Raw genomic sequence first — 24,334 nt, 5'->3', positions numbered from 1 at the left:
TGTTTTTGCTGGGAATTAGACTTTAAGCCAATCTTAGAGGTACTGGCGAAAAAAACATTGTTATATTGGGTTAGAATCCGGAGTGCACCCGAACTGTGTAGTCACAGAGATATGCTTAGTGGCTTGTTGAATGTACCTGGATCAGGTTCCTTGACATGGTTTAGGTTTATCCGCAAAGGTCTAGCGTGTCTGGACCTGGACGCTCTCTGGTTCAACCCTGCAGGTATGCCCTCTGGTTCTAAGGTGACAATTAAAAAAGCTTGCAATGAGGCAATTACTATTAGTATAAAACAGGCTTGCCATAATCTGAATACTGGTTACCGGTATTTCCAAACAAAACTGAGAGGGGGCTTTGAGCCTTACTTAGATTCTGTTGGTCTGGGTTACGCCCGGACATTATATATTCAGCTGCGTAGCAATACTTTGAAGCTGGCCACATTTACAGCAAAATGGTCTTGTACCAATGACTGCCTGTGTAAGGAATATGATGACCACAGGAAACAATAATTCACGTTCTACATTTTTGCCCAGGATATATCAAGGGAATGCTATCTGTTACCTCTTTTCAGGCTAAATGAGGTTAGGCAGTCTACTATAGCTGTGGTACTATGTAAAAACAAATGATTTGAAGGCAGTCTATTTTGCTTCCAAATATGGTTTTAGGGCATGATTGCAAAGAACGTGTAATTTTGCACTGTTGTGATACATAAATGAGAAATGGTATTATGTATTGCGGATGGGCTTTCCTTTATGTATTTTGTCTTATGATTAATCATTGGCCTATAAATAGATGTATTTTGTCTTGTGAATTGTGTCACCCAATGGTATTTGTGCATTATTGTGATAAATGTTATTCCAAAATTGTACTGCGGCTGGGATCTGCATTTAATGCTTTTGCATGCTGATGAATTGTTGGTTTTAGAATAAGTTCTTCTTATGAATTGTGTGATTAATGATGAGTTTATGGTTTTACTGCCGAATAAAGCTATGTTTGAACACAATTAAGTTATACTTAGATTAGTGCTTGTACCAAACTTTATATTAATTGTAACAGGAAAGACAATCTGCTTTCAAATACAATGGACCTCATTTCGAGGTTGGAAGTAGCCATCGCGCTATTAGCACCATGGCTACCCCCTTACTGCATACCGGGTCTGGGTTCCCTGAATGGGGAATTCCCGGGCCATTCCATCCTTGGAGGACCCGGTACTTCCCCATTCATGGAACCCATCCCCATTCCCATTTATTAACGGGCCCGTTGTTAGCATGCTGGTCCTTTAGAGGGTCCCACTAAGGGCGCCTGGTAAAACCAGCCACCCTTAGCAGGACCCGCTAAAGGACCTCCTAATGTAGCGGCAAGGGGTTAATGGCACTGGCACCCGTACCGGCGCCATAACCCCTTACCGCCCACCTCGTAATGAGGCCCAATGCATTGGTCCACGATATAGAAAGGCTTGAAACATGGGCTTTGTCTTAACCTTGGTTGTCAGATGGCAGTATGCACTGCCTTTTAAAGTCTGACCAAAGTGAGTGATGTTCTCCAATGGGTGGAAATCCCTGCTAGTGGAGTACATTGGGCAACTGCTCCATAAAGTATGTGCATACAAGCATAACACAACCCAATGTTGTCCCACCAGTGAATCTATAACGTACTCTGTTATTAAAGCCTATCCCTGGACAGATTACAACCAGCTTCAAGATGGCTTTATTGTAGGTGGTGAACCTCTGGTCACAACCAGAACCGCGTAACACTAGCCAGATCAGTGGGTTCCTAAGGACCTATCCCACCATCGCGGACAATGTCCTACAGCCCTGTTGACAGGGACAGCAGTGGCAACACACAGCCAAATTCGAAACAGCTGTGGAATTTGAGCTCAGCTCTCCACTGATTTGCTGATGAAAAGTACACCACCTAGCCATAATTTGGGGTACAAGATGAGTTACTGCTTGGATGGGAGGTATTTGTACAATCACCTCTCTGCTCGGGTTACTTCACCCGAGCAGAAGTAGATACTGCCTGTCTTGGTCGATAAGCCTGGGCAAATGTTCTAAAAAGTGATTTGCTAGTAAGATTTGGATTAGTTTGTGAGTACCAGGGGCTTTTTCTTCCAGCCCGAATCTGCCTGAATCACGTTTGAGAGCCATACATCTTCAGGGACTTTTGGGAGAAGTTCAGGACGATTTGTGGGACACACATGCAAAATAAACAAAATGCTTAAAATGATTCAAGAAGTGAGGAAAAAGATAGGGAAAGAGAGGGGGTGGTTGGCTTAGCAAGAGGACATTAAGTCATGTGCATCTGTGAATGTCATTCAAGTAGGACAGATTTTAAACACTGTGGTAAGACATCTCACTAGAAGAATACACCTTCTCCAGAGATCCATGTAAACTGCAGGTCCCAAGTTTGAATCTAATCTGAGAAAGAGGAAATCTGCCTTTCATCCTTCTGAAGTTGTTATAAATAGTACATTTTAAGTGGACAATTGTAAAATTGAATGTCAGACCAGGAGAGTCAGTCACTTGTCAGGCATGACTGGCTCTTCTTTTCATTATTCTATATTACTGAGTTTTATAATATTACAATACAGAGAATTCATAACAGGTCCTCTGAAAAGCCGATAGGGCTGGAGACTAGTCAGACATACACTAGAGGTGAATGAAGTTGTATCCTGCTGAGTTTGCTTCCATGAGAACTACTGACATTATTTGTCTAATATTGGGGAAGAGCCCATGGTAACATGTCTGAAAGGCTTCAGAAAAGACAGAAGGGCTGATGCAGAGTCAGTCACATATCAAGTATAAAAAGAAAATACAAAAAAATACAAAAGTATTCATGATGCAGAATCTGGCGTTCCTTAAAGGAAAACCATTCCATCAGGAAGGACTATAATGTTATGAGCTATGTACCTGGGAAATACACATCAATATCTACATAAAGGGGTCTATGGGTGCAGGGAATGGCAGGCATTCTCCTGACACTAATGTATGCTGCACATCATTTGAATAAGGTGACTTGCATATTTCTCAAGGTAATGCAAATAAAAATAAAGCATACTTTTTCATTTCTTATTTGCATTACGTTTTCATGATGCTGGCACTGCACTAAGTATTTTTTTAAAGATTACAATTGTTGTCAGCAGCAAACAGAGAGTGACTTTTACTTTCTATATTAAGGTAACAGTCCATCAGGTGAAAGCCATAAGTCATTTAGACAATGGACCTCAACACAAGTCTGGCGGTAACCTTTAAATGCGGCGGTAGCACTATTACCACTGCATTTAAGGGTCCGCCAGATCATGGGCTTTGCGGATTTGCCCCCAGCACTGAGCAGGGGGCAAATCTGCTGCAATTTTGCTGATTTTTGGCGCTAGTAATAGCGGCAAAAATCTGCAAAATTGATAATAGCACGAAAATTCCCCATTGGGCCCAATGGGGAATGAGGAATTCTTGAATGGGCCCAATGGGGAATGGGAACCAACCATTCTGCCAAACCCGTGATCCGGCGCTAATAGCGCCAGGGGGGATTGGCAGAAGTGCTAATAACCCCAGCGGTAATACCGCCAGGGTTACCGCCCAACTCCTGATGAGGCCCAATGTGCCTTCTTTCAGCATTCCTAGCAGCAAAGGTTCTAAACTTCTAACCTATTCCATTAACTGTATACTTTTTTTGCTTTGCACATGCGCTGGCAGGAAAAGGTCTGACCACTTCAACCCAATGTTTAAAACAGCTTTTCATCAGCATAAACTGTCAAAATCTTAACCTGTATCTGTTACCAGAAGACAATGAAAATTCGGGTGATTCAGGATTAGGCAAAATGTATTCGCCCATGCCTAATGATGGAAATATATAATGGCTCCTGTGGTGGAAGTAATTACTCTCTTCCCTGTTGGGCACTAATTATTCTGTAACATGCACACATCCATGGGCATGTTACACATGTTTTTTAAAAGAGGTGGACTTTTCTGTTAAACATAATATAGCATTTGTTGTGAGCTTTACTTCCAAACAAAAAGCTAATTTATACATAGAATTTTGTTTATCTTAAAATTAAAATTGCCATTTTAAAAATGCAATTTTGTAAATAAATGCGCTTCGCATTGTTCACATTTAACATTTTCTTCCAAGGGGAGGGAGAGGAAACAATCACATAACATAGGGATGACAGCACCTGCTATTAGATTAATAATACTGGTTCTTCTTAAGCAAACGCTAATCATAAATACTGTATTGTTTGCACCAAGGCATTGCCATTTCAACCTTTGCAGATAGAGTGGAAGCCATGCAAAGACTCCGAGGTAATTCTAGTTTTGGAGCGAGAGATATTTATTTCCATGAAGGCATACAGCTGGATTTCCTTATCATGCAAAACACAAAGCAACATAGGCACAATTGAAAATGCTGATCTTCAATAAACTATGACCCTAATGAACTATTTATGCACCGATTAGGACTACAAGTGCTGCTGACAAATGGCAAAGCAGTGAATGCCCCAAATGTTGGCTCCCGTTTTCTTGGCAAAAGGAACGTGCTTTGGGTTGATGGTTTCATTCTGCAGGCGAGACATAATTACGGATCCATTGTCCCGCTGAATCGTGCACATCCTTAGGCCCAACGCATCTGGCTGCAGTGATATGCTCCATCATGAGGAGGCTGCTAAGCTCCCCATTCCTCGAGGGAAGAACGATATGTTGCAATGGGAGTTAGAGGAAGGATCAGTTTGGATTTGCTGCGTGATGGAGTGGGCGTTTAGGGAAGGAAGGGCTGATCCGCAAACACATGGAAAATGTGGACAGCATAAGAGTCCTGCTCACAACATTGTCAATGGGTTTCTAATCTAATAATATAATCTTATTTGGAAAACAAATCATCAAAAGGCAGAAGAGAGGGCAGGATAAATCATTATTTGCAGTTGGTACATTGATATTCAATATGCCTGGTTTTACATTCATGTTGAACTTACGCGATCAGAATGCACTGTTAGCCCAGGCTACAAAAGGACTCAATTTCTGCCGAGTTAGTCTCACATGTTACTATATTCAAAGCCATAGTGAAAAGCATTCATCTTTCTTTTAATGTGCTGCTCTATAAGAATCCAACATGTCTTCCCGATACCATCATTAATTCAGATCTCATTTAAGTCAATGTTCTATTGCTATTTTCTAATCCCCCAGGGAAAACCATTGTTGTCAGTGGCCAGGCCCAGGACGTTCCTCAGAAGGCCTTGAGTTTATGTTGGAATGTGATTAGATGGTCCATGAAATGGCAAGTCTTTGGGACAGACTTCAATGGATTGCCTGCCAGAAAACTGAAGAATATCGTCAAAGCTGTCACATGCTTAAACCTGGCAAGAATGCATTAATCATAGATCCTCGAGCTCTGCTGTGGTGGGACAGCGAGAATTTGAGTTTCATATACATTGGTTTATGTGAGTACAGTGCCCTGTGAAACATGTTAAACAGTTTGAAGAACGCCGAGCTTTGATGGGAGCACTGTGCACCAATCTTGATATGCGCCCGTCTGGGAGAATTAGCGGACATCGATTCTGGCAAGACTTGCAGGTGTTGAAGGACCTGGACCATTGCCTTCGTAAGGCATGAATTTCAATAATCAAAGAGTAAAGCAAACATGACATAAGAAGTATTATTATCTGTCAAGACTGGCTCACGTTATTGAGCCAGTCTGTATATATGTTGATTCTGTGTCATGCAATGTTTTAATGGACATCAAGAGTAAAGGAAACATGATTCATTTTTGCTTTACTCTGGTGCCAATGTTGTTATTACATGGCAAAACTGGACTACAATGGTGGGTTAGGCTTGATATATGTTTCATTGTATCATGACATGATTTGCTGGGCATCAAGCGTAAAACAAACACACGTGTTATTACGTGGTTAAATGGCCGACTTTGGTGCAACCAGTCTGAATATATTTTCTGACATGGCAGTGCATTTTTTACTGGCATGAAGTCGGATGTGCGTTCTTATGTGGCGAGACTGGCCTATTTTGGCAGCCAGTCTTGACTTGCCCAGCCAGCATGGGCATGGTTTCTTCTAATCTCTTTACTGTCATTAAGCAAAAAGCAAACATGTTCTGATCTGAAAATGCATATATAGGTGCCGTCAGCATTTTCTATATACATTTTTTTTTATTTTGTGGGAAATTGCATCATGAAAATGTTCTTGACCACTGTTTGTCACTTGCATCGATACATTTTTTTCGTGAGTTACCCAACAAAAGCAATTGCAAACTATGTTTTTCTGACCCAATTTGTCAAAAAAAGTGTGCTGTAAAATGCACCTCTTAAACCCATTGCTTTAAAAATGTATTTTTTGGGGGGTGGGGCACCTCAGAACTCACCTGGGTTGGATCGCCCTCATGCATATTTTGCGTAAAAATTTACCCCCATCAATAAAAATAGATCATCAGCGTCTACTGATCTTTTCTTGCCCCAAAGTGGAAGCACTCAAACATCGTGTGCGCCAACATGAGGTAAACTGCAGGGGTTTGTCTTTCATAAGAGGACAAGCTAGCTTCTTTTCTTGAACCACACATTAAAATCATGGTGGACACGTTTAAACTGCAAATGCCTGAGGATGAGGAACAAGCAGGGAGTTGTCATTCACAAGAGGACAAGATTAGACCAAAGAGGTTTGGTGTCTCGAGGCTCCTCCATGGCAATGAGAGGGAGTATTCACAATATTCGCAAGCACATAAGGGATTTTACCAGATCGATCTCGTCCTTCTTTCATCTGCTTTATTCCCCTTTGTCTCAGGAGTTGATATTGGGTCCAGATTATTTCCTAATTACTCTGTTGGTTTTGCTGCAATGGAAGGTTAATAGGGTGCAGCCTTCTTGTTGTTGTGAATGGAGACTCTATGACCCCCGGTTGCATGTTCATTAAGAAATTACTGTGGCGATTGATAATTGCTTTGGGGGAAATGATGTGGAGGGTATTTCCCCCAGAATCTTTTGGGATGCTATGAAATACGCTCTAAGAGGGGACTTTATAACCGATCGATGTGATGCTGGAAATGCATCGGAGGGACAGGGCCTCCGTATCCTTGTCCTTTACTGCTTTTTATCATGTATTCTGTCGTGTTTTCCGTGCAGGAGTTCATGTGGGACTCCTGGCGGTGCAGCTCTCTCCTTTGGTTTTGGTGAACAGACCCATGGGACACCCTTATGGCACCCATGAGTAGGGGTGCAACCCTGTGCCTCTAGTGTTTGTTTTTGGGCACCTGTGTGTGACCCACAGAGCAGGGTACGTGCTGGTGGCAGCTCCATGCTGAATTGACTGGTGCCCTGATCATCCTCCATTTTGTGATGCCTAGGCCCTGTCATTGGAATCGGTAGATTCCTGATGGAGACAAAATGGCCCCCGTGGCCTTTTGCCTTCCATCGCCTATTACCTTGATCTTCCCGAAGTCCCGGGAAGCCCTGACTCTGTCCCTTCCCTGTGACTGGCTGTTCGATGGAAGTTCCGTATATGTTAGTGTGGGGAAGTGCTGACCAGACTGGCTGGGGCCTTCCCAACAACTGTATGTTGTGGGTACGCCTGTGGGTGGGACCTGAGGGAATGGAGTGTGTGACGAATACGCATTCTATGTTGTGGGTGTCTAGTATCTGGTGGCTGACACAATGACTGAGACAACCCTGCCCGAAACCAGTATGAATGCAGTGTGGAGTGTTGAATGGCTTGGTACTTGTCCCAACACACATACACTGTTGTGAGTGTCTGGGGAGAAGTGAATGGCCTGAATGCACTGTGTGCCTGATTGGCTGCCTGCCTGCATGAATGCCCATAGTCGTGATTGGATGCTTGAGTGTGACCCAGCGGAATGAATGGGAGATCAACAGTACATCTGTGGACCTCTCACTGCTAGGAATCGTGTTCAGAAGCTGAAGTCCACTATGACAAGTAACTGGAGTAATTGAAGCTTGACCTTGAAGCCCTGCTGGATCGAGAAGAATTGCTGTTGCTCTCCTTCACAATCTGAAAGCTGCTGTGCCTCCAAGGATTCACCCAGAGAGGACCTGGTAAGGCGCCCTCTTCCCGAGCTACGAGGGACCATCGTGCACCAGCAGATCTTTGCCAAAGCTCCCTGGTAGACAGACCTTTGACAGGCTGCAGACCCGAGACGGGAACCACCACAGAATCACAAAGAGAAGCGCCCGGACTGTTGTCCACCACTGTCGACGACCGATGTCGCTGACTGGAGCCGCTGTGCTCCCGTTTGCCTAGAACTTTCGAATCCAAGGACGCTCTCGTCTGCATCATCGCCGCTGTATCCTGCTGGAGAAGACCTGACCGTCGACGTGCTGAGGAGCAACCGCCGGTGGGTTTCCCGCCACTCAAAGAGCACAGAGATTCCGACAACTCAACGCCCTTGCTGGGCCACAGTTCTTCAAACTCTTTGCGGTCCAGAACTATCGACACCGAGGTGCCCCGCATGCTTCTTCCCTGCAGGACATTTACGCTTCCCCGTCAACGAGCACCGCTAGGAACGAAGCTGCCACTTCACCATCGTAGCTCGTCCTGTTTTCCGTCGGACGTTCGACAACCCGTGACACCTGCCCTAAAGGGAGGGCACTCAAGAAGGGCCGTCGATTCCCCGACGAGGATCGCTACAACGCTAGGTACTTTGGGGTTGCAGAACAATTGGGAAGTCTAGTGTGAACAATATATAGACTGGGCTTGTATCTATATTCTACAGGTTGCCCAGGCGGGGGGATCTCCACACAGAGCTGTGTTTAACGGTAGTGACCAGTATTCGGCCAATTGTTCAACCATCTTGCTTTCCTTCCTCTCTCTACTGCTGCTTTCCTCTTTATTGATCTGTGTGACATTGTGACCGTATAGTTGATGCACTTTAATGAGATCTAGTAATCGTTGTGGTACCACTTTAGAACTGTATATATTTACCATTGTTGATTTCCTGAGCATAGAGTGCGTTATCGTGATATTGTATATAACCTTTGAATATTAATTATATAAAGACTGTGTTTTAACCGATACAGTGTGCAGACATTCCTTTGTGGGTGCTTGGGGACTACACTGTACTTAAGAACCAGGCCGCATAACCTTCCTGAGAAGCTAGGCCTTGATTGCTCGTCCATTGCTACCACAATAGAGAATCCTGGCTGGTGTCCTCTGTGCCTCTCCTCTACCATATAGAGAGTGGAAGTACAGACACCACCCTTCGGTCCTTTACAATCGACCGCATACTTTAAAACACAGAACAACAATAGGGAGTGGTTGGAATCTCAGGTGAGTGAGTGTGAAGTGCTCCACACCCAGATGTGATCCCTGCAGGCCCACCGGGAACTTAGACTGGCTAGGTCCAGTCTAGAGGCATTGATGGCTTCTGAAATGGCCAACTGTTTGCTGATCACCAAACAATTTCATTATGCTTGCAGGATTAAGGCAAATAAGCTGTTGGCTTATAAGCAGTAATGACAAAAGTCTAGGAATCATGTTATGGTCATCAGCAAATTCACAAAAGAGGCAAACTCACGGCTTTCTCACATTTCTAAGAGGGACTGTTGGCTGCTGAGAGGTCCGATCTTGTAGTTCAGTACTGCTACCGTGCTCTGCCCTCCCTTCCTAAACTCTCTCAGGTGATGGAGCAGGTGATTTACTTGCTTCTAAATCGGAAGGCTCCGATCCCAGACAGGTTCACTTCATACTTCTATAGCACATTTAATACCTGACTATTAATGCCACTAAATGTTTTCTTTACCTCCTTTCTTGCTTTGGGTAAGGTGTCTGATTCTATGGTGGAATTGTTGCTTTCCCTGACACTTAAACCTAGCACTCATGCCACGCTGTGCACCTCCTTTTTCCTGATTTTCATTCCTAACACAGAGGCCAAGATGTATTCCTAAATCCTTCCCACTAGACTGATATAGTGCCTCACCTTCCTTGGTCCATCTGGATCAAACGGGTTTCACTGTTGTTTGAAGAATGCATGATAACATCAGGTGAGCCATTATTGTGGTGGAGAATGGCAAAAGGCAGGGACTTCTATGGATCCTGTTAGTGCTGGACTCCAATAAGACCTTTCATAGGGTGTACGTGTGGTTCATTCTTTTGATTTTGAGTGCCTTCGGATTTGGTCCTTCTTTAATAGTACGTATTAAGGCTTGCCACCTTTTCCTCAAAACTAGGATTTGTATTAATGTAATGTATCCCTTTTACTAGTGGAATGAGGCAAGGCTGCCCTTGATCTCCCTTGAGCTTTGCCTTAGTAATCGAACACCTAGCGATCTGCATTCAGACCAACACATGTATTAAAGGTGTCCCTGTGGACAACAGTAAGCCTCAAACTGCCTTTATGCAGACATCTTGTTGATGATGCAACACACCCGGATGACACTTTGTCCCTTATGACAGAACATGGGTTATTTGAGTGGTTCTCTGGTTTTTTGACAAACTATGACAAGTCCAAGGGTTTGATTGTCTCTAAATCTCCAGGCAACATGGACAGTATTCAAAGGGAGTTCCCATTCCGATGGGGTAATGATTCCCTATACTACCAGGGTGTTACGTTAATGTCCTAATTTTCCAAGTGACATCGGGCCAACTTTCCATCCTCTTTCCATCCCTCACTGATGACTTGCTGAGATCGAAAGTCAGAAGATTTCCTGGATTGGTTGTATTACAGCTGTAAAAATGAATATCATCTCTAGGCTTCTCTACCACGAGTTAGCCCTGCCGGTCATGATACCTCGTTCTTTTCTCCAAATGTTGCACCAGAAAATGAAGCAATTCGTTTGGTCCAATCGCAGGCCTCCTGTTAGTAAACAGGCCTTACATTCTAATAAAGTGGTTCAGGTTTGCCCGTCCATCAGAACTATGTTATGGCAGCTAATATCTCATGTATCCTGACCTGGTGGGCTGAGACCAATTGCGCTCTCTGGGTGGATGTTGAGCAATCCGTCATTAGGTATTCCTTGCCAACTCAATCACATCCTTGATGCTCACACATGAACAGCAAGGGCAGGTTATTACCCTACATCCTGGGGTATTTGGCCTATTAGAAAGAAAATCACTCAAACTCAAAAAAAGTCCCACAGGGTATTGGTCCCTGTCTCTGGTTTTCCAAAACCCACGCTTCTCTGCTGGGCTTGGTATAGGTACCTTCAGGGGATGGCGCAAGGGCGGTTTGCAACAACTGAGTCAGCAGCATTGTGGGAGTGCTCCTCTAACATTTGGGGATTGTAAAGAAATATTGATTGCCTCTGTAGCTGAATGCTTCAAATAATGTCAGCTTAGACTGGATCACTAATCTAGAGACAGTTGGGTGTGGGATCCATCCTCGTACTGCCTTGGAACTCACTGTGCAAGAGGGGGTTCCTAAAGGAACAATCATGAACCTATACAAACTATTGAATAGATCTGATTTGACGGACCAGCTGCTTTAGATGTTGCAATGCGAGAGGAATTTGGGAAGCTCTATTTCAGATGAGTGAGGGGGAAAATATAGGAGAGAGCCACCATTGCATCCCGTTGTTTGATGAGCAAGGAGAACACATATACAGTTTTGTTGTGTTGGTATATGTACCCAACCTGTCTCAATAAAATCAATCACTCCATTAACCCCCTACAGCTGGAGGAATTATGGCAAGAGAGTTGATTTTCTACACCGCTGGAGGCATTGTGAAAAGGACCAATGATTTTGGAAAGAGGTACTGGCCTTAACTAAGGGTATAACCAGATCCATATTACCCTTGGATCCCTTGACGTTTCTTCTGGGAGAGACGGTGGAATCAATTTATCCTAGTGCTTCGATGATTAGCCACTTATTGATGGCTGCATGCATTGCTTTGGGCCACATGTCAATGTCTAGTGGTATAAGATCTGGGAGATGGCCACTGCATAAAAGGTTATGCCACCTCCCAGGATGCCTGTCTAGACACCTGGCGAGCTGGCTTCCTCTACATGAGTTCAGCAAGAGGTTTCCACTCTGGGCTGTTCAGTCACAATTGTTACAAAGTTTCTCATTAATATAACCGGAGGTTGTGCCTGCATCAGAGGGTGATTCCTTGACTGCTATGCGTTTGCCTAACTGTGCCTTGCTATCCCGTAATTGTTATTGTAGTGCTACAGGTGTGCAGCATATGACACACCCTTTCTGAGCTTAATATTTCTGTTTGGTTAATTTTATTTGTTAGGTCTATCTTGTAACGTTAAAGTGATACATTAAGTCTTTTTTTTTTAAGTCTGGCCGGAACAAGAAGAGACACATTGGTTGTTTGGACAATGCACACTGTTCCTCCTGAACTCCTAACACAAGTACAGGTGGCACGAGTGTGCTTTTGGAAAGTGGAAAAGCATTAGAGGATGTGGGGCAAACATCAGATGCAGTCTGGCTATCTGCATCGGGGTTCCTGCAAAAACTCAACAGATTCACTGCAAACCAAATGGTTCATGTTCCTATATTCTCAATGCATGGAAACTGGCAAGTCATGAAGATCCACTGCTTTTCTGGGCTAGCAAGTGTTCAGTGTGCCCATCGGTACTTGTCCAGTTAGCTGTGGAAATCCTTAGGTGTCCACCAGCTCAAGTAAAGTTTGAGACACCTAATTGACACACATATTCGAGAGCTCAATTTGATAAAAATGAAAGAGCCCCTTATTACTGAAAACTACTTCAGCAGGAAAGACATGGAGGGCCACTCAACAGATTCCTCTCATCATGACAATTTGTGTGTGATCCAACTACATTTACACATATTGATTGTCATGGGGAAAGCTAGTGGAGACTTTGACAGTAGTGGTTGAGTTTATTGCAAAAGTAAATCTTTCTGCATTCTGAATGTATTGGACGTTAGCAACTAGTACAGCCACTCTCCTAGTACCACACTCACAAACTCGAGTGTCTGACTTCAAGTATTTGGCTCTCCCAACCAGCAGGGATACACAGTATCCTCTACATAGTTTTAAATTCTTGACTTCTTCACACTACCATTGGATTCAGAGTTTGATCTACATACATACAAGAAGCCGAGCTGGAGACTCTGCCACAATTCATTTAGTTCTTCAAACCGGCTGAACCACTTAAGATTTATTTCTGCATACTCCCAGTGCACTATGTCTCCCTTTTTACTATCCTCCTGCCAAGTCATCTAGCAGAGGGTAGGTTGGAACATGTTCTTCACCATGGCATCCACCAATAGCTTGTCTTTCTGCTCATACCGGCTGAAAGAGGTCACACAATACACACAGTATGTGCCTGAATTCCTCACCACTAATAGTAGGCTACCCTGCTAGTGATGGTAAAGTCCTCCTGCTAATAAATGTTGCCACTGGGTCAGGGTGTGCTGGGAAAGACTTGGCATCCTGGGGTGAGTGGGGGTTGTGGTCACTTGCTAGCGGATGACCAGTGATAAGCTTGTATGTAATCTTATACTCCCATATAACTAAAGCCACCACTGAAGGAGGGTGATGCAATAGCTGCATCTGTGGCACGTGCTGCGTCTATGGCTAGCTCATCGTGGAGCTCCCCAAAGCACTCTTAATTGGGTTACTCCAATGAACTGTCTTCTGGCAGAGATTGCATATTGTACTGCTTTCTTAAGTAGTTCCAGACCCATGATCCAATGGGCTGAGATGTCATAGGTGGTTATGTTTTCTCACCTGACTCTACCCTCACACTCGCTCTATGCACTGCTAGAAAATGGTGCTGTGTCACCGCTCTTCCTCCTGTGCCATCTGCTGGGTGCCATTTGTGGCTCCTCCACTGGTGCTCCTCTTTCTATTGCAGTTCCAATATTGCGCATCTCCACTGCCCTTCGTCCCTGAACCGACCTATCACTGTTGCTCCTGAAGTGCCCCTTCGACACCAAATCTCTTCTAAACACAGCAAAAGCACCCCAAAATCACCCCAACTCCACCATTGTGTGAGCCTGTACTCCACTCCAAAATTATCAGAGAAAACAAAACCATAGAAGGAATCAGGAAGCTTGCTGAGCCTTTTAGCATCCCTCAAACATGTTTTGGAATGGCTCAGTGTCCTTAATCTGCTTGTTGGACCCCATATTGAATGTCAAGACTTGTAATTTGATGGTGGGCCTCAAACACTGCCTTGCGACTCACAACAGATGTCATCCCTCAGGAGATCCTGCTGGAATCCTCTGGACTTGATCACACTGTCCCAGAAAAGATTGAGCTTCCTGTGGGGCACACTATTCACATGTTATATTGATCAGAATTAAAACAAACATATTGTGCATTTGCAATACACCTTTGGAACATTCTTCAGTGCACATTATTAAAAATCAGTACAGAGTCACAATGCATATTGTCCTGGGAGGATAGCTCAGCGGCAGCGTGCTTGCCTTGGAAACAAAACGACACAAAGCAACACAGGTTCGATCCCCGGGTCTGCCCTTAAAAAAACCTCTGGGCATTTAAGTGTGTTATAAATACACAACTAAAACAAAAAAAAAGAAAATTATGCAAGTAAACAAACAATTCCTGTACAGCGCCTAGGGATGCGTGAGTGCTTTATAAATGTAAATAAATAAATATTTCAAAACTAGTGAAAATGATATTCGCCATTTTGGAAACACAACACTTAATTGTTGTGACACCTTAACATCACTATTTTATGATGTATGAGACCTAATCTGACATTCTTTTTTTATTGTTATTTGTGACATTAGAGCAACTCCTATTGACACAATTCCTGTTTGGGATGAGTAATTGACCTGATGGCAGAAGTGATTAGCCAAAGTGAGGACACGTAGTTGGGATGATACTGGCCAGAGAACTGTATTGATGTTTTGTTGAAAAAAAAAACGTATTTACAATGTAGCCACTTAGAGATTGACTGATTTAATCAAGGCCCTCTAAATAACTCACCAGAATCCTTCGTGTACTAGTGATGTGGTAATGAATGCTGTTGATATTAAACAGTACTCAGTTGATTGATCTGGGATGTATGAATTGCTGAAGGAATCCTGCTGGAACTTGAACCCGTGGCTGAAGGATGCACACAGAATGCTGAAGCAAAAACCGATAGTATCTCACCAGCACGCACGCCCTCGGTTTAGCTACTCCCTGCGAACATCAATGTACATTGTAGCCACTCAAAAGCAGGAAAAAGGACCCGCATGGTATTTTAGTATCTCATGATTTCCCGGTTTTGTTTCTATTTTTACCCAGCATGCACCTTGGAAAGGGAACGTCAACAAGGGTGCCACTAGACTCTACTGTAGACGTCTGTCAACAAAGATCAAGGAGGAAGGGAAGCATTCGAAGATTATGGGGCTTTATTTGGCAAACTGTGAGTCTGAGTCAACTATTTTGACTAATATCATTCAAACAAAGTATCCCTTTTACATGAAAGCAGACAGTCTGGAATATTTATCAGCCTATAAATTATGCATGTCAGCGTCGAGCTGGCTTAGAATGCATTCTTCTGCACTCCTAAGAGAAAGCGCTGGATTATGCTTCACTGTTGAGAAAAGGTGAACAAATGGGTAAACCTGAAAATATATAGTTTGCATTGTTTATTATTTTCGTAAGTCTCATAAACGTATTTTGAAAACTGGTTCGCAGCATTGAGGTTTCCGCAAATTGTGCTGTGCATATAACCAATATATGACGTAGACATATCGACAAATCAAAGGGTCGAAGAAAGGTGGTGAGTCAGAGCAAGATGTCCAGCTCAAAAAGTCTTCCATCGCTAGGTTCTGTGGAGTTGAGATCAACACTCTGATTCAAAACGGATCCATGTGATATTAATTAATGATTGTTTTTTATTTTTTATTTGGGGGCTTTCCCCTACATCCCCCATTTCCCTTTCTTTATAATCCCACCCTAACCCCCTCCCAGCCCGTTTTAAGCCCTTATCCTTTTAAATAAGTATTATTTCCTTGAAAACGTTTTGTTAAAAGTGTTTTTCGTTATTTTGCATTCGGTAACTTCACTGCATTCCATTTGAAAACCGCCCCAGTGGAGATCATTGGCAACACCACGCCCTCCCAGTTAAAAGGGTTCCCTTTTGGTCTCTTTTTCAAGGCACACGTCTAGGTGGTCTGATTTCCCAAAAGAGGCTCCTGTGTGGTCAGGAGCATGAAAGGCTGGAATCAGAGAGGAGGCACAAATATTTTGGGGACAGGAAGCCAGTAGTGTCCTTGTGATGTCATGGGACAACTTAGCGATAAATTGTCTTCCCTAGGAATGGGGCTCAAGGGTACTGATGGATTTAAAGACTACAAATGAGAAACGTGCAAAGGTTTGGGTGGTAGAATAAATCTACCAGATTTCTCAAGGTGTAAGAGCTGTGTGTGTATTGGCAGTGGAAAAATACAGAGTGAGGGTCAAAGTATATGATTATGTGGAAGTGCTGAAAACAATGAAAAAGGTCAAGGCTTTCATTCAAGCTAATATAGTCATTTGAAGAACATTGCGCTTTGTGTTACTAATTTACAGAACATTCCTTATGATTTTAGCATGAAGGTAACATGAGGCACTGCCATGTAGATATTCTGTTGATAGTGAACTGCATAGATAGCGGATGAGAGAAAAGCAGACAACAGGAGCTTGTTGTGAAGAGGACATTAAGGCGTTTGAGTGTCAGCAGTGAGTGAAAGGAGTTGGAGGGAATGGGGGTCAGTCTTCGGAAATCCTGAGGAAGAAGAGTATATGATCATCGTTTTTAGCAGAATTGAATGTGGGGCCATAGCCCATCAAGTAGTTAATAGAGGAATTCAATTAGGAGATGGAAAATATAAGAGGATTACTGACAGAAGGGTGGGGATGAGTTTTGGGGGGCACAAGTCACAACCAAGGCATGTGCAGGCATACTCTTCAATAAGTAAATGGTGTAAAGGGGTTAAAGAAATATGGTCAGGTCAGCAGATTGGATTACACTGTGCCAGGAAGATGGCTATGCATAATGAGATGGTGTACGACCGATCTGAGGGATCAGCAAATAGTCGAGAGAGAGGCAGCACAGCATAGCTCACTGTGACCACGGTATGCACGGGTAGAGAAAGTCCAAGGGTCAGCAGAATAGAGGAGTGGTAGTTGTGGTACGCATCTTAATAATATAGATGCCGTCATGCGCAGTAGAGGCTGCCTAAATGCACAGAATGGTCTGCTAGAGGGAGCTGGTGCCTTAGTAAACACAGATGTCCAATTTGCATAGCTTCACCTGTTGTCAACTCTAAAGGGAGCTGTAGGCTTACAGTTAAACACAGATATTACAGGTATCACAGAGAAGGCGGGGCAAGCATTGCCATCCTCAGGCTTTCCACTCTCCCCAGTTGCACTTTCAAAGTTTTGCTGTCCAGGTGTGGACAAGCTGGATACGGCCTACCATGTACCAGAAGAGCAATGGAACACAGCAGCGTTCACACTCATATGTACCAGCTAGTAGCCCTTTCTTATTTTGTTGAAATCATTTTATTGCTTTCATAACCAGCAGTAAATACCCTCATACCTCAACAGACGTGCATAATGTGCATGTTGATGTGCCCAGCTGCTCTAGCACAATTATGCAACTGCTGGTGTCTTTCATAAAAGAGAAAACTGTTACGTCAACCTGTACATCTGCGTACCTATCTCTTCTCCTTGCTAGAGTCCCACACACCTCATGAAGGCAGTAATGGGGATTGTCGACCCTACACAATCTCTCTCTGGCTTAGTTGGACACATGTACAATTCATAGACTCTGTGCTCAATATAGTTGTCTTCTTTTACGCAGTGGTACGACACTCTGGGTTTCCAAGTCTACAGGAATGTGGCATGAGATGAAGTAAATGACTGTCTCCTGCACACATCCAACACCCTTACTTGTCTAACCGTATTCTATCTCCCTCCTCTCATCCTTGTCATTTGTTCCAGCTTCTTAGTGATTTGTGTTATCCCTCTATACAATTCCTCTTTTTGATTTTATTACCTCATTCAATCTATCCTGCCGTTTCCATGCTAACCTCTCAGATCTTTCCATCCTTCTATTTTTCCACTGACACTGTTCACACTACTCTGTCAAACTGCCTCTCCACTATTCAATCTTGAATGTACTCTCTCTCTCTCTCTCTCTCTCTCTCTCTTTCTCTCTCGCTCCATCTTCGTCCAACAGAAACTAAAGTCTTGTTCCTCCTGCCTGCCCACCCTACCCATTCCCCACCTTGCTTTTTTCCCTTTCCAATGGCTTCTCTTTTCTATTTCTTCTTGGAACCTCTGTGCTATCTCCTCCCTCTTTTCTCACATATGTAGAGTCACTCAGACCTGCTGCTTCTATCTTTTTAATATTCGTAAGGCCCGCCCTTTTCTCTCCTTTCACCCAACCAGTCTTCTCCCTTAGATTTTCTCGTCTTGACTAGTGTTCTGCTCTCTTGGTTGGGCTACCTTCATCTCATCTTTCACCTCCTTGGTCTGTCTTTACTTCTGTTGCACACCTATTTTTCTGTTTCATCACTTCTTCTCTCCTCAGCATCGTTCTTCTACCCTTCAACTCGTCTTCTCTTTCACTTTCTCTTTATAGTCTATAAACGTATCCATTGTCTTGCCCCAATCTCTCGTTCTTCACTAATTTCCCCTTAATTTCCTTCCGGATCTCCAAGTACTCCATGTGCACACCTTCTTTATGTCCCAAAGCCTCTGGGTGCCCAGTCTCACTTCTGTGGTTTTTCTCTTCTTGCTCCTAAACACTGAACCACACTTCATCTATCCACTCACTCTTCAACTTCTCTTCTTATATTTTGTCCTTGCTTTGAAGGCTAACTGCTGTTCCTTTTTTCTGATTTATGACTTGCGTTCATGCTTTCTCAATTTCCTCATCACTGTCCCATGATTATTGTACTGCTTTCTAATATATTATACACAACTTTGGCGAAATTACATTATAAACCACAAAAAGTACATTCAAATACAAAACACACATTTACCAAAGTTCTTCTTTTTTTCTCCACCTTGCTCAAAATAGGCTGTAATTATCATGCACACTTCATTTGCCAGACAGGTCAAGGTTTTGCAACAACGAGTTGGCCCAAATGCTATAAATGGATCCCTGAGCCACAATAAAGTTATTGCTCACCATTTAGGATTTGAAATCTGATAAGTGTTTTAATGGTGCTTAGAACTTCTGTCTAATAGATTGTTAAGAGAGGGCAGTGCAAAGAGAGGTGCAAGACACCCCCTGCTCTGTCCATAGTTGCAGAAGCACACATTGGATGCATGTGCATTAAGGTTGCCATTTACATGATTGCATATCTACTCTATCAAGTCTTTAGTCGGTGAGAAGGTCGACTATGCAGAACAGTAGCACCTGAGAGGTCTGAAGTACAGCAATGCCAAGCCACTAAATCATATCCTCCTAAAAGCACTGTCCGCCTGCATGGAAACAACCAATACCACATATGGGTATAGGAATCCCCCAGCTCAGAGCCAGAACAGTATCTGCTCACATTAACCCTTTAATATTTTTCACGCTGAAGAATATGCAACAGACAAAGGGCTTGATTTACAAAAGCACTTTTACAATCATGCAATCCTATGGTAAAAAGCTTTCTGAATCAGGCCCAAAGATTTATTATAAATGTTCAAACACAGATTTGCACAAAACACAAAAAGGGTGGAATCATATCCAAACAAAATATTCATACCCTTAGAATACATGTTCCAATATTGTCTGAGACAGATTCTATTTCAAGATAAAAAATAAACTATTTGGAAATAGATTAAAATACAAAATACTGAAACAACATTATTAAAAACAAAAATCACAAGTCAAGGATAAGCACCACCAAAAGCCATCAGTTACAAAAAGGGTACACATGATCAACAATGGGATCCTTTGGAATGTATATCAGTGTTATATTTTGCAGTTGAAGGACTACATCAAATATTTATTCAATATTTTGACTTTGGACATTTTTAAAGTCAAATATAAAATACACACAGCAATTTCCCCAATGCATATGTCTTCACTTAGTAAAAAGCAGTAAAACGTAGGAAAAGATGGTGGAGCAGAAAACAAGCAGGATACTTTTATTTTATTTATATTTTTATTTGGTTTATTGAGTTATAGAAAACCTTTCACCATCTGTTAAAAATACAGATATAAAGATCACAAGAAAAATGTCATCAACATTTCTCTAAAAATATGGATCAGTAACAGTTATTAATCGTATCCCTTAAAAATGTAATCTAAAAATCTAAGCAAAGCTAAAACAAAGGTAAAACTAACTATACCTTTTCATCCATAAAAGGATACTTTTTAATTAATTGTTGTTTACATGAAAAGATGATGACGACTAACACGTGCAAGAATGCGGCCTTCTCCAAACATGAAACCAGAGGGCATTCCAAAAACAATGGGCGTGCATGTTGACCATCATTAAAATGACTCCCTGTGGTCTCCACCTGCTTTTTTGCAGGTGTAAAACGCAGCTGGAATCCCTAGAGATTCCATACTCTCAATAGAATGTACGTGTAGCACCCGGTGTCTTTTCTGCATGGAGCAGGGGTAAGAGACGATGGATATGTTATGCTCTGTGCCCAGCTGCATGCAGGAAATAGGAAGAAAATGCCCCTGCACATATGGCATGCTTGTCTCAACCTGTTAATTAGATTCTGGTAATTTACCGCCAGCACTAAAATAAGCCCAACAGTGTATTTTTGATGCCTACGTGGATATCTCTGGATCAGAATATGCCAGAGCAAGCAGCCCTGCCCCCCCTACAAATAGTTTATTAGAGGTACAACTCAAAACATGAACACTTTTCAGATCGTGAAAAAAAGTCAACATTCACATTTTTTTTTAAATAATTATGAGTCAAATAAAATCCAGAATGACCAGGCGGCCTTACCTTAGCTCAAGGATACTGATGACATTTCCTGAAGGAAATGCCCGTCTCACAAAATTGAAGTCTCCAATGTAGACACTGCCATCCGGTCCACAGGCCAGTGCAATGGGCGCATATAGCTTGTTGTTTTGTGCTGGCCCGTTGCAATTGGAGCAAGAGATGCTTCTCTGAAGACCATTGCCAATCAGGGTTGAAACGACAGCTGGCTGCTGGGAAATGAACATGTTTTCTCCATCCCCTTTGTGTAGTATTCCTGAATAAAGAAACACATTAAAAACACAGTCACTTTATGTATCCCTCATGCTAGCGAGCTCTACTTTTACCTCTTGTTTTTTGGGAGGATGTCATATATCAGCATAACATGTATGGGGGTGCTAACCAATTGCATGCGGCTTGATAAAGGTCTCAACTCTGTAGCTACTTAACAGCAGCAAGAATAACCTCAGTGGAACGATGAAAAAGTGGAGTGCCTGATTATGACTGTGGCGGTGGCAATACAGACAACTTATTTGCAGTGAATTCATTCAGTGACTACTGGGTGCCCGTAAAGGACTGCAAGATTCCATGTCATACAGAGCTTTCTGATATGGCCCATTGTGTTGTCCTACAGAATTCCATGTCGTCTCCTTATTCACTGCATGTACTACCTACTGCATCCGTTAATGATTGTGTTTGTAGTTAGTTACCCCCACACAAAATAAAGCAGAAAACCTTAATGAGTGTTGATTACCAGATGTTTTACCACTGCCACCAGACTCATAATCAAAGCCTTAGTTGAGCAGCACTTGCACTCTGTAAAATGAATTAGCTTTATTGACTGACAGCCTTCCAGTGCTCATCTCAGTTGAGTGTATTTTTCCGTTCTATTTTCTTTTTTTATGGAAAGCAGACAGGCCAAAGGCATGTAAGTGATGAACGAGTATATTATTCTTAAGAAATAAAATAATATAACAGCATAATAAAATAACATCATTTAGCCAAGCAAGCAAAACAATGGCCCTGATTCACAGAACGTTTTCCAATGGGGTTCTGTGAATTAGGTCCAATATATGTAAGTCACATTTCACTCAAATACAGGTGGAAATTATGTGCATGCAGTTTTATCCTGAATATTAAATATACTGTAATGACTTTTGGACGAAATCAGTTTTAGTCCATCTGGCCTTGCACCATGGTCACCCGAGTGCCAATGGACTCCATTAAACTTCTCACTTAGAACTTCCCATTATTACACAATCAGGCTGCCACTTTCCATCTCATCCATTGGTAACCTCCCAGGTGCAGGTCATTCCTTGATGATATTTCTAATCTTATCATGTTGGCATTAATCACACACTCAACACACATCTTTCCTGGTAAAACGAGCCGACCTTAGCGGGAGCCGCTATGGGACCAGGGAACTAATAACGGGCCTGTGATTTACGGGCCCGTTATTAGCTCCATCCCCATTCCCATTGAGCCCAATTAGGCTCAATGGGAATGGGGATTGGTTTTGTGGATGAGGAATTACCGGGTCCTCCAAGGTTGGAATGACCCAGTAATTCCTCATTCACAGAACCCAGTACTGGAACCCGGTATGGAGGCAGCCATGCCCTTATTAGTGGAGGCTGCCTCCATACTCGTAATGAGGCCCTATGTCTTCAAGCTGCTCCTTTTAGAATTTCGATTTGAAGCATTAAAACAGCCTTGCTACTCTAGCCAGCCTAACCAACCCAAACATTGACATCTTATTGCCAAGAAAACCATGCAATAACTGGTGGCCATACCTGATTGCCTGAAACAATTTTGGGCCAGGGTTAAATCTTCTGCTCCCTAGCATACCCAAGAACCGACTGACAATAAACAGTCTGACCAAACACAAGCAAAATCTAGCAAAATGCATAAGGACGAGAACCTCCTTGCCTTAAAGGAATAACACAGTGATTGCTGGTCACTCATCACTGAAGTAAAACCTTCATAATATTAAACAACTGCGGTGGCTGCTGCTACCAGGAGTGAGGCGCTCTTTGAGGCATGTCAACCATTGCTCAAAACAGTTGCCTCACCTAGTGATACCCAAGTTCGCAGGAAAATGTAACACGATTATCAGCTGCCATCACCAAGATACATACAGTCCGACAATATATGGATTTGCGAAAATCAGTGCCCCACTCACTCATGCTCACAACTTGTGCAGCACAAACCTGCTCAACCTTCAGAACTCCCACAGGGACCTCATTATACTATCACCTCACTAAAGCCTACCTCAGAAAGGACAATATCCCTCAATCCGCCATCATGAAACAATTCTCAGGATCCCTTCCCTCAAATAGTCAATACCTCGCTCAATTATGCCACCCCCTAAAGCACCTTAAAACAGGATTAATACATCCACTGCTTAAAAAGCTCACCCTAGAGCCAGACGACCTTGCTAGCTACTGGCAGATCAGTTGCTTTCTGATCATTGAGTATGCAGGGGGCAACCAACCCATTGCCTGTTCTGTGTATGCCAATCTTTATCTAGACCCAGATGCTGCATGGAAGCTACCTCCATCCAGGTCAAGAATGATGATTATTATTGCTATTATTTGGGTATCTGTTGAGCACAGACCTAGCTTCTGAAAGAAGCAGAGCGCAATACAAGTCCTAGAGAGACGGACACGTTGAGGGAAGCCGAGATACAAGGGACTGGGAAGCTCACAACCAGGGAGGGGGTGGCAGGCAATTTGGCAGCAAGGGATCTAAAAGCAAGAAAGGCAGGAGACACGGGGAAGCAAATCACGTGCTCAATGCTCTGCCTTGAGAACACCCCTAGTGGAAAAAAACAGAAGTGAGGTCTAACGTTCATGTGAGTCTACAATACGTATAAGAGGCAGAACGTAGTTGAGTGGGAGCGGGTGGGAGCGGTGTTCCTCTACTTTTTTAAATCAAGTTTTACCGTTCCTATACTTTTATTTTAAAAAGAAACCATTCCGGAATGGTTTCGTTTTAAAATAAAAGTGTAGCAAGAAGTTTAAACTTGCACTTTCACTGCAACGCACTGCACGTTTCCTTAAACCGAGCGTGCATTTGTTTGGGGGCTTGTTTTGTTGGTGAGAGGGGGCATGATGATGGGGTTTGTGGAGAGTAGTGTAAGGTCAGTAGGGAACATAGTTTCACTACTTCTTTTTCTACACTTCGACCACTGAGTTTTATATTTCATACATGTACACACTTGACAACAACTATTTGTCTAGTATAAATATGAAAACTGACTTTAAAATCAGTCCTTACTTTGATGTGAGTTTTCATACGTATAATAGGGTACATATCTAAAAATGAACATCCTCTAAACATACGTGTACAGGTTGTTTAAACAATTAAGATTCTTTCTGTGAATATGTGATGAACAGATATCTCTTAGAATGTGAATATCTCGAAAATTGGACGGGCTGATTTTCAAAAAATGGTTCACTATATCAATTTATAGGCAATTCGATCTAGCTGGCTGCCAATAATCTTGAAACTCAAAGACGACAATTTTTCAAAA

General features: G+C 42.8%; 1 protein-coding gene across 4 annotated transcripts in view; it reads right to left on the bottom strand.

Moving 5' to 3' along the window:
- TENM1 (teneurin transmembrane protein 1) overlaps positions 1–24,334 on the bottom strand; it is a 2,006,416-nt gene that overhangs the window by 373,637 nt on the left and 1,608,445 nt on the right. For all 4 annotated transcript variants that reach the window (XM_069612654.1, XM_069612656.1, XM_069612655.1 and 1 more), the window contains one exon: positions 20,830–21,079. In XM_069612654.1, coding sequence (XP_069468755.1) covers positions 20,830–21,079 — 250 coding nt within the window. The remainder of the gene's footprint in view (positions 1–20,829; positions 21,080–24,334) is intronic.

Source organism: Ambystoma mexicanum, chromosome 5p (genome assembly GCF_040938575.1).
Source record: "Ambystoma mexicanum isolate Mex_15411 chromosome 5p, UKY_AmexF1_1, whole genome shotgun sequence".
Lineage (NCBI taxonomy): Eukaryota > Metazoa > Chordata > Amphibia > Caudata > Ambystomatidae > Ambystoma > Ambystoma mexicanum.
Note: the sequence above shows the minus strand (reverse complement) of the source record. Positions and strands in the feature narration are given on the sequence as shown.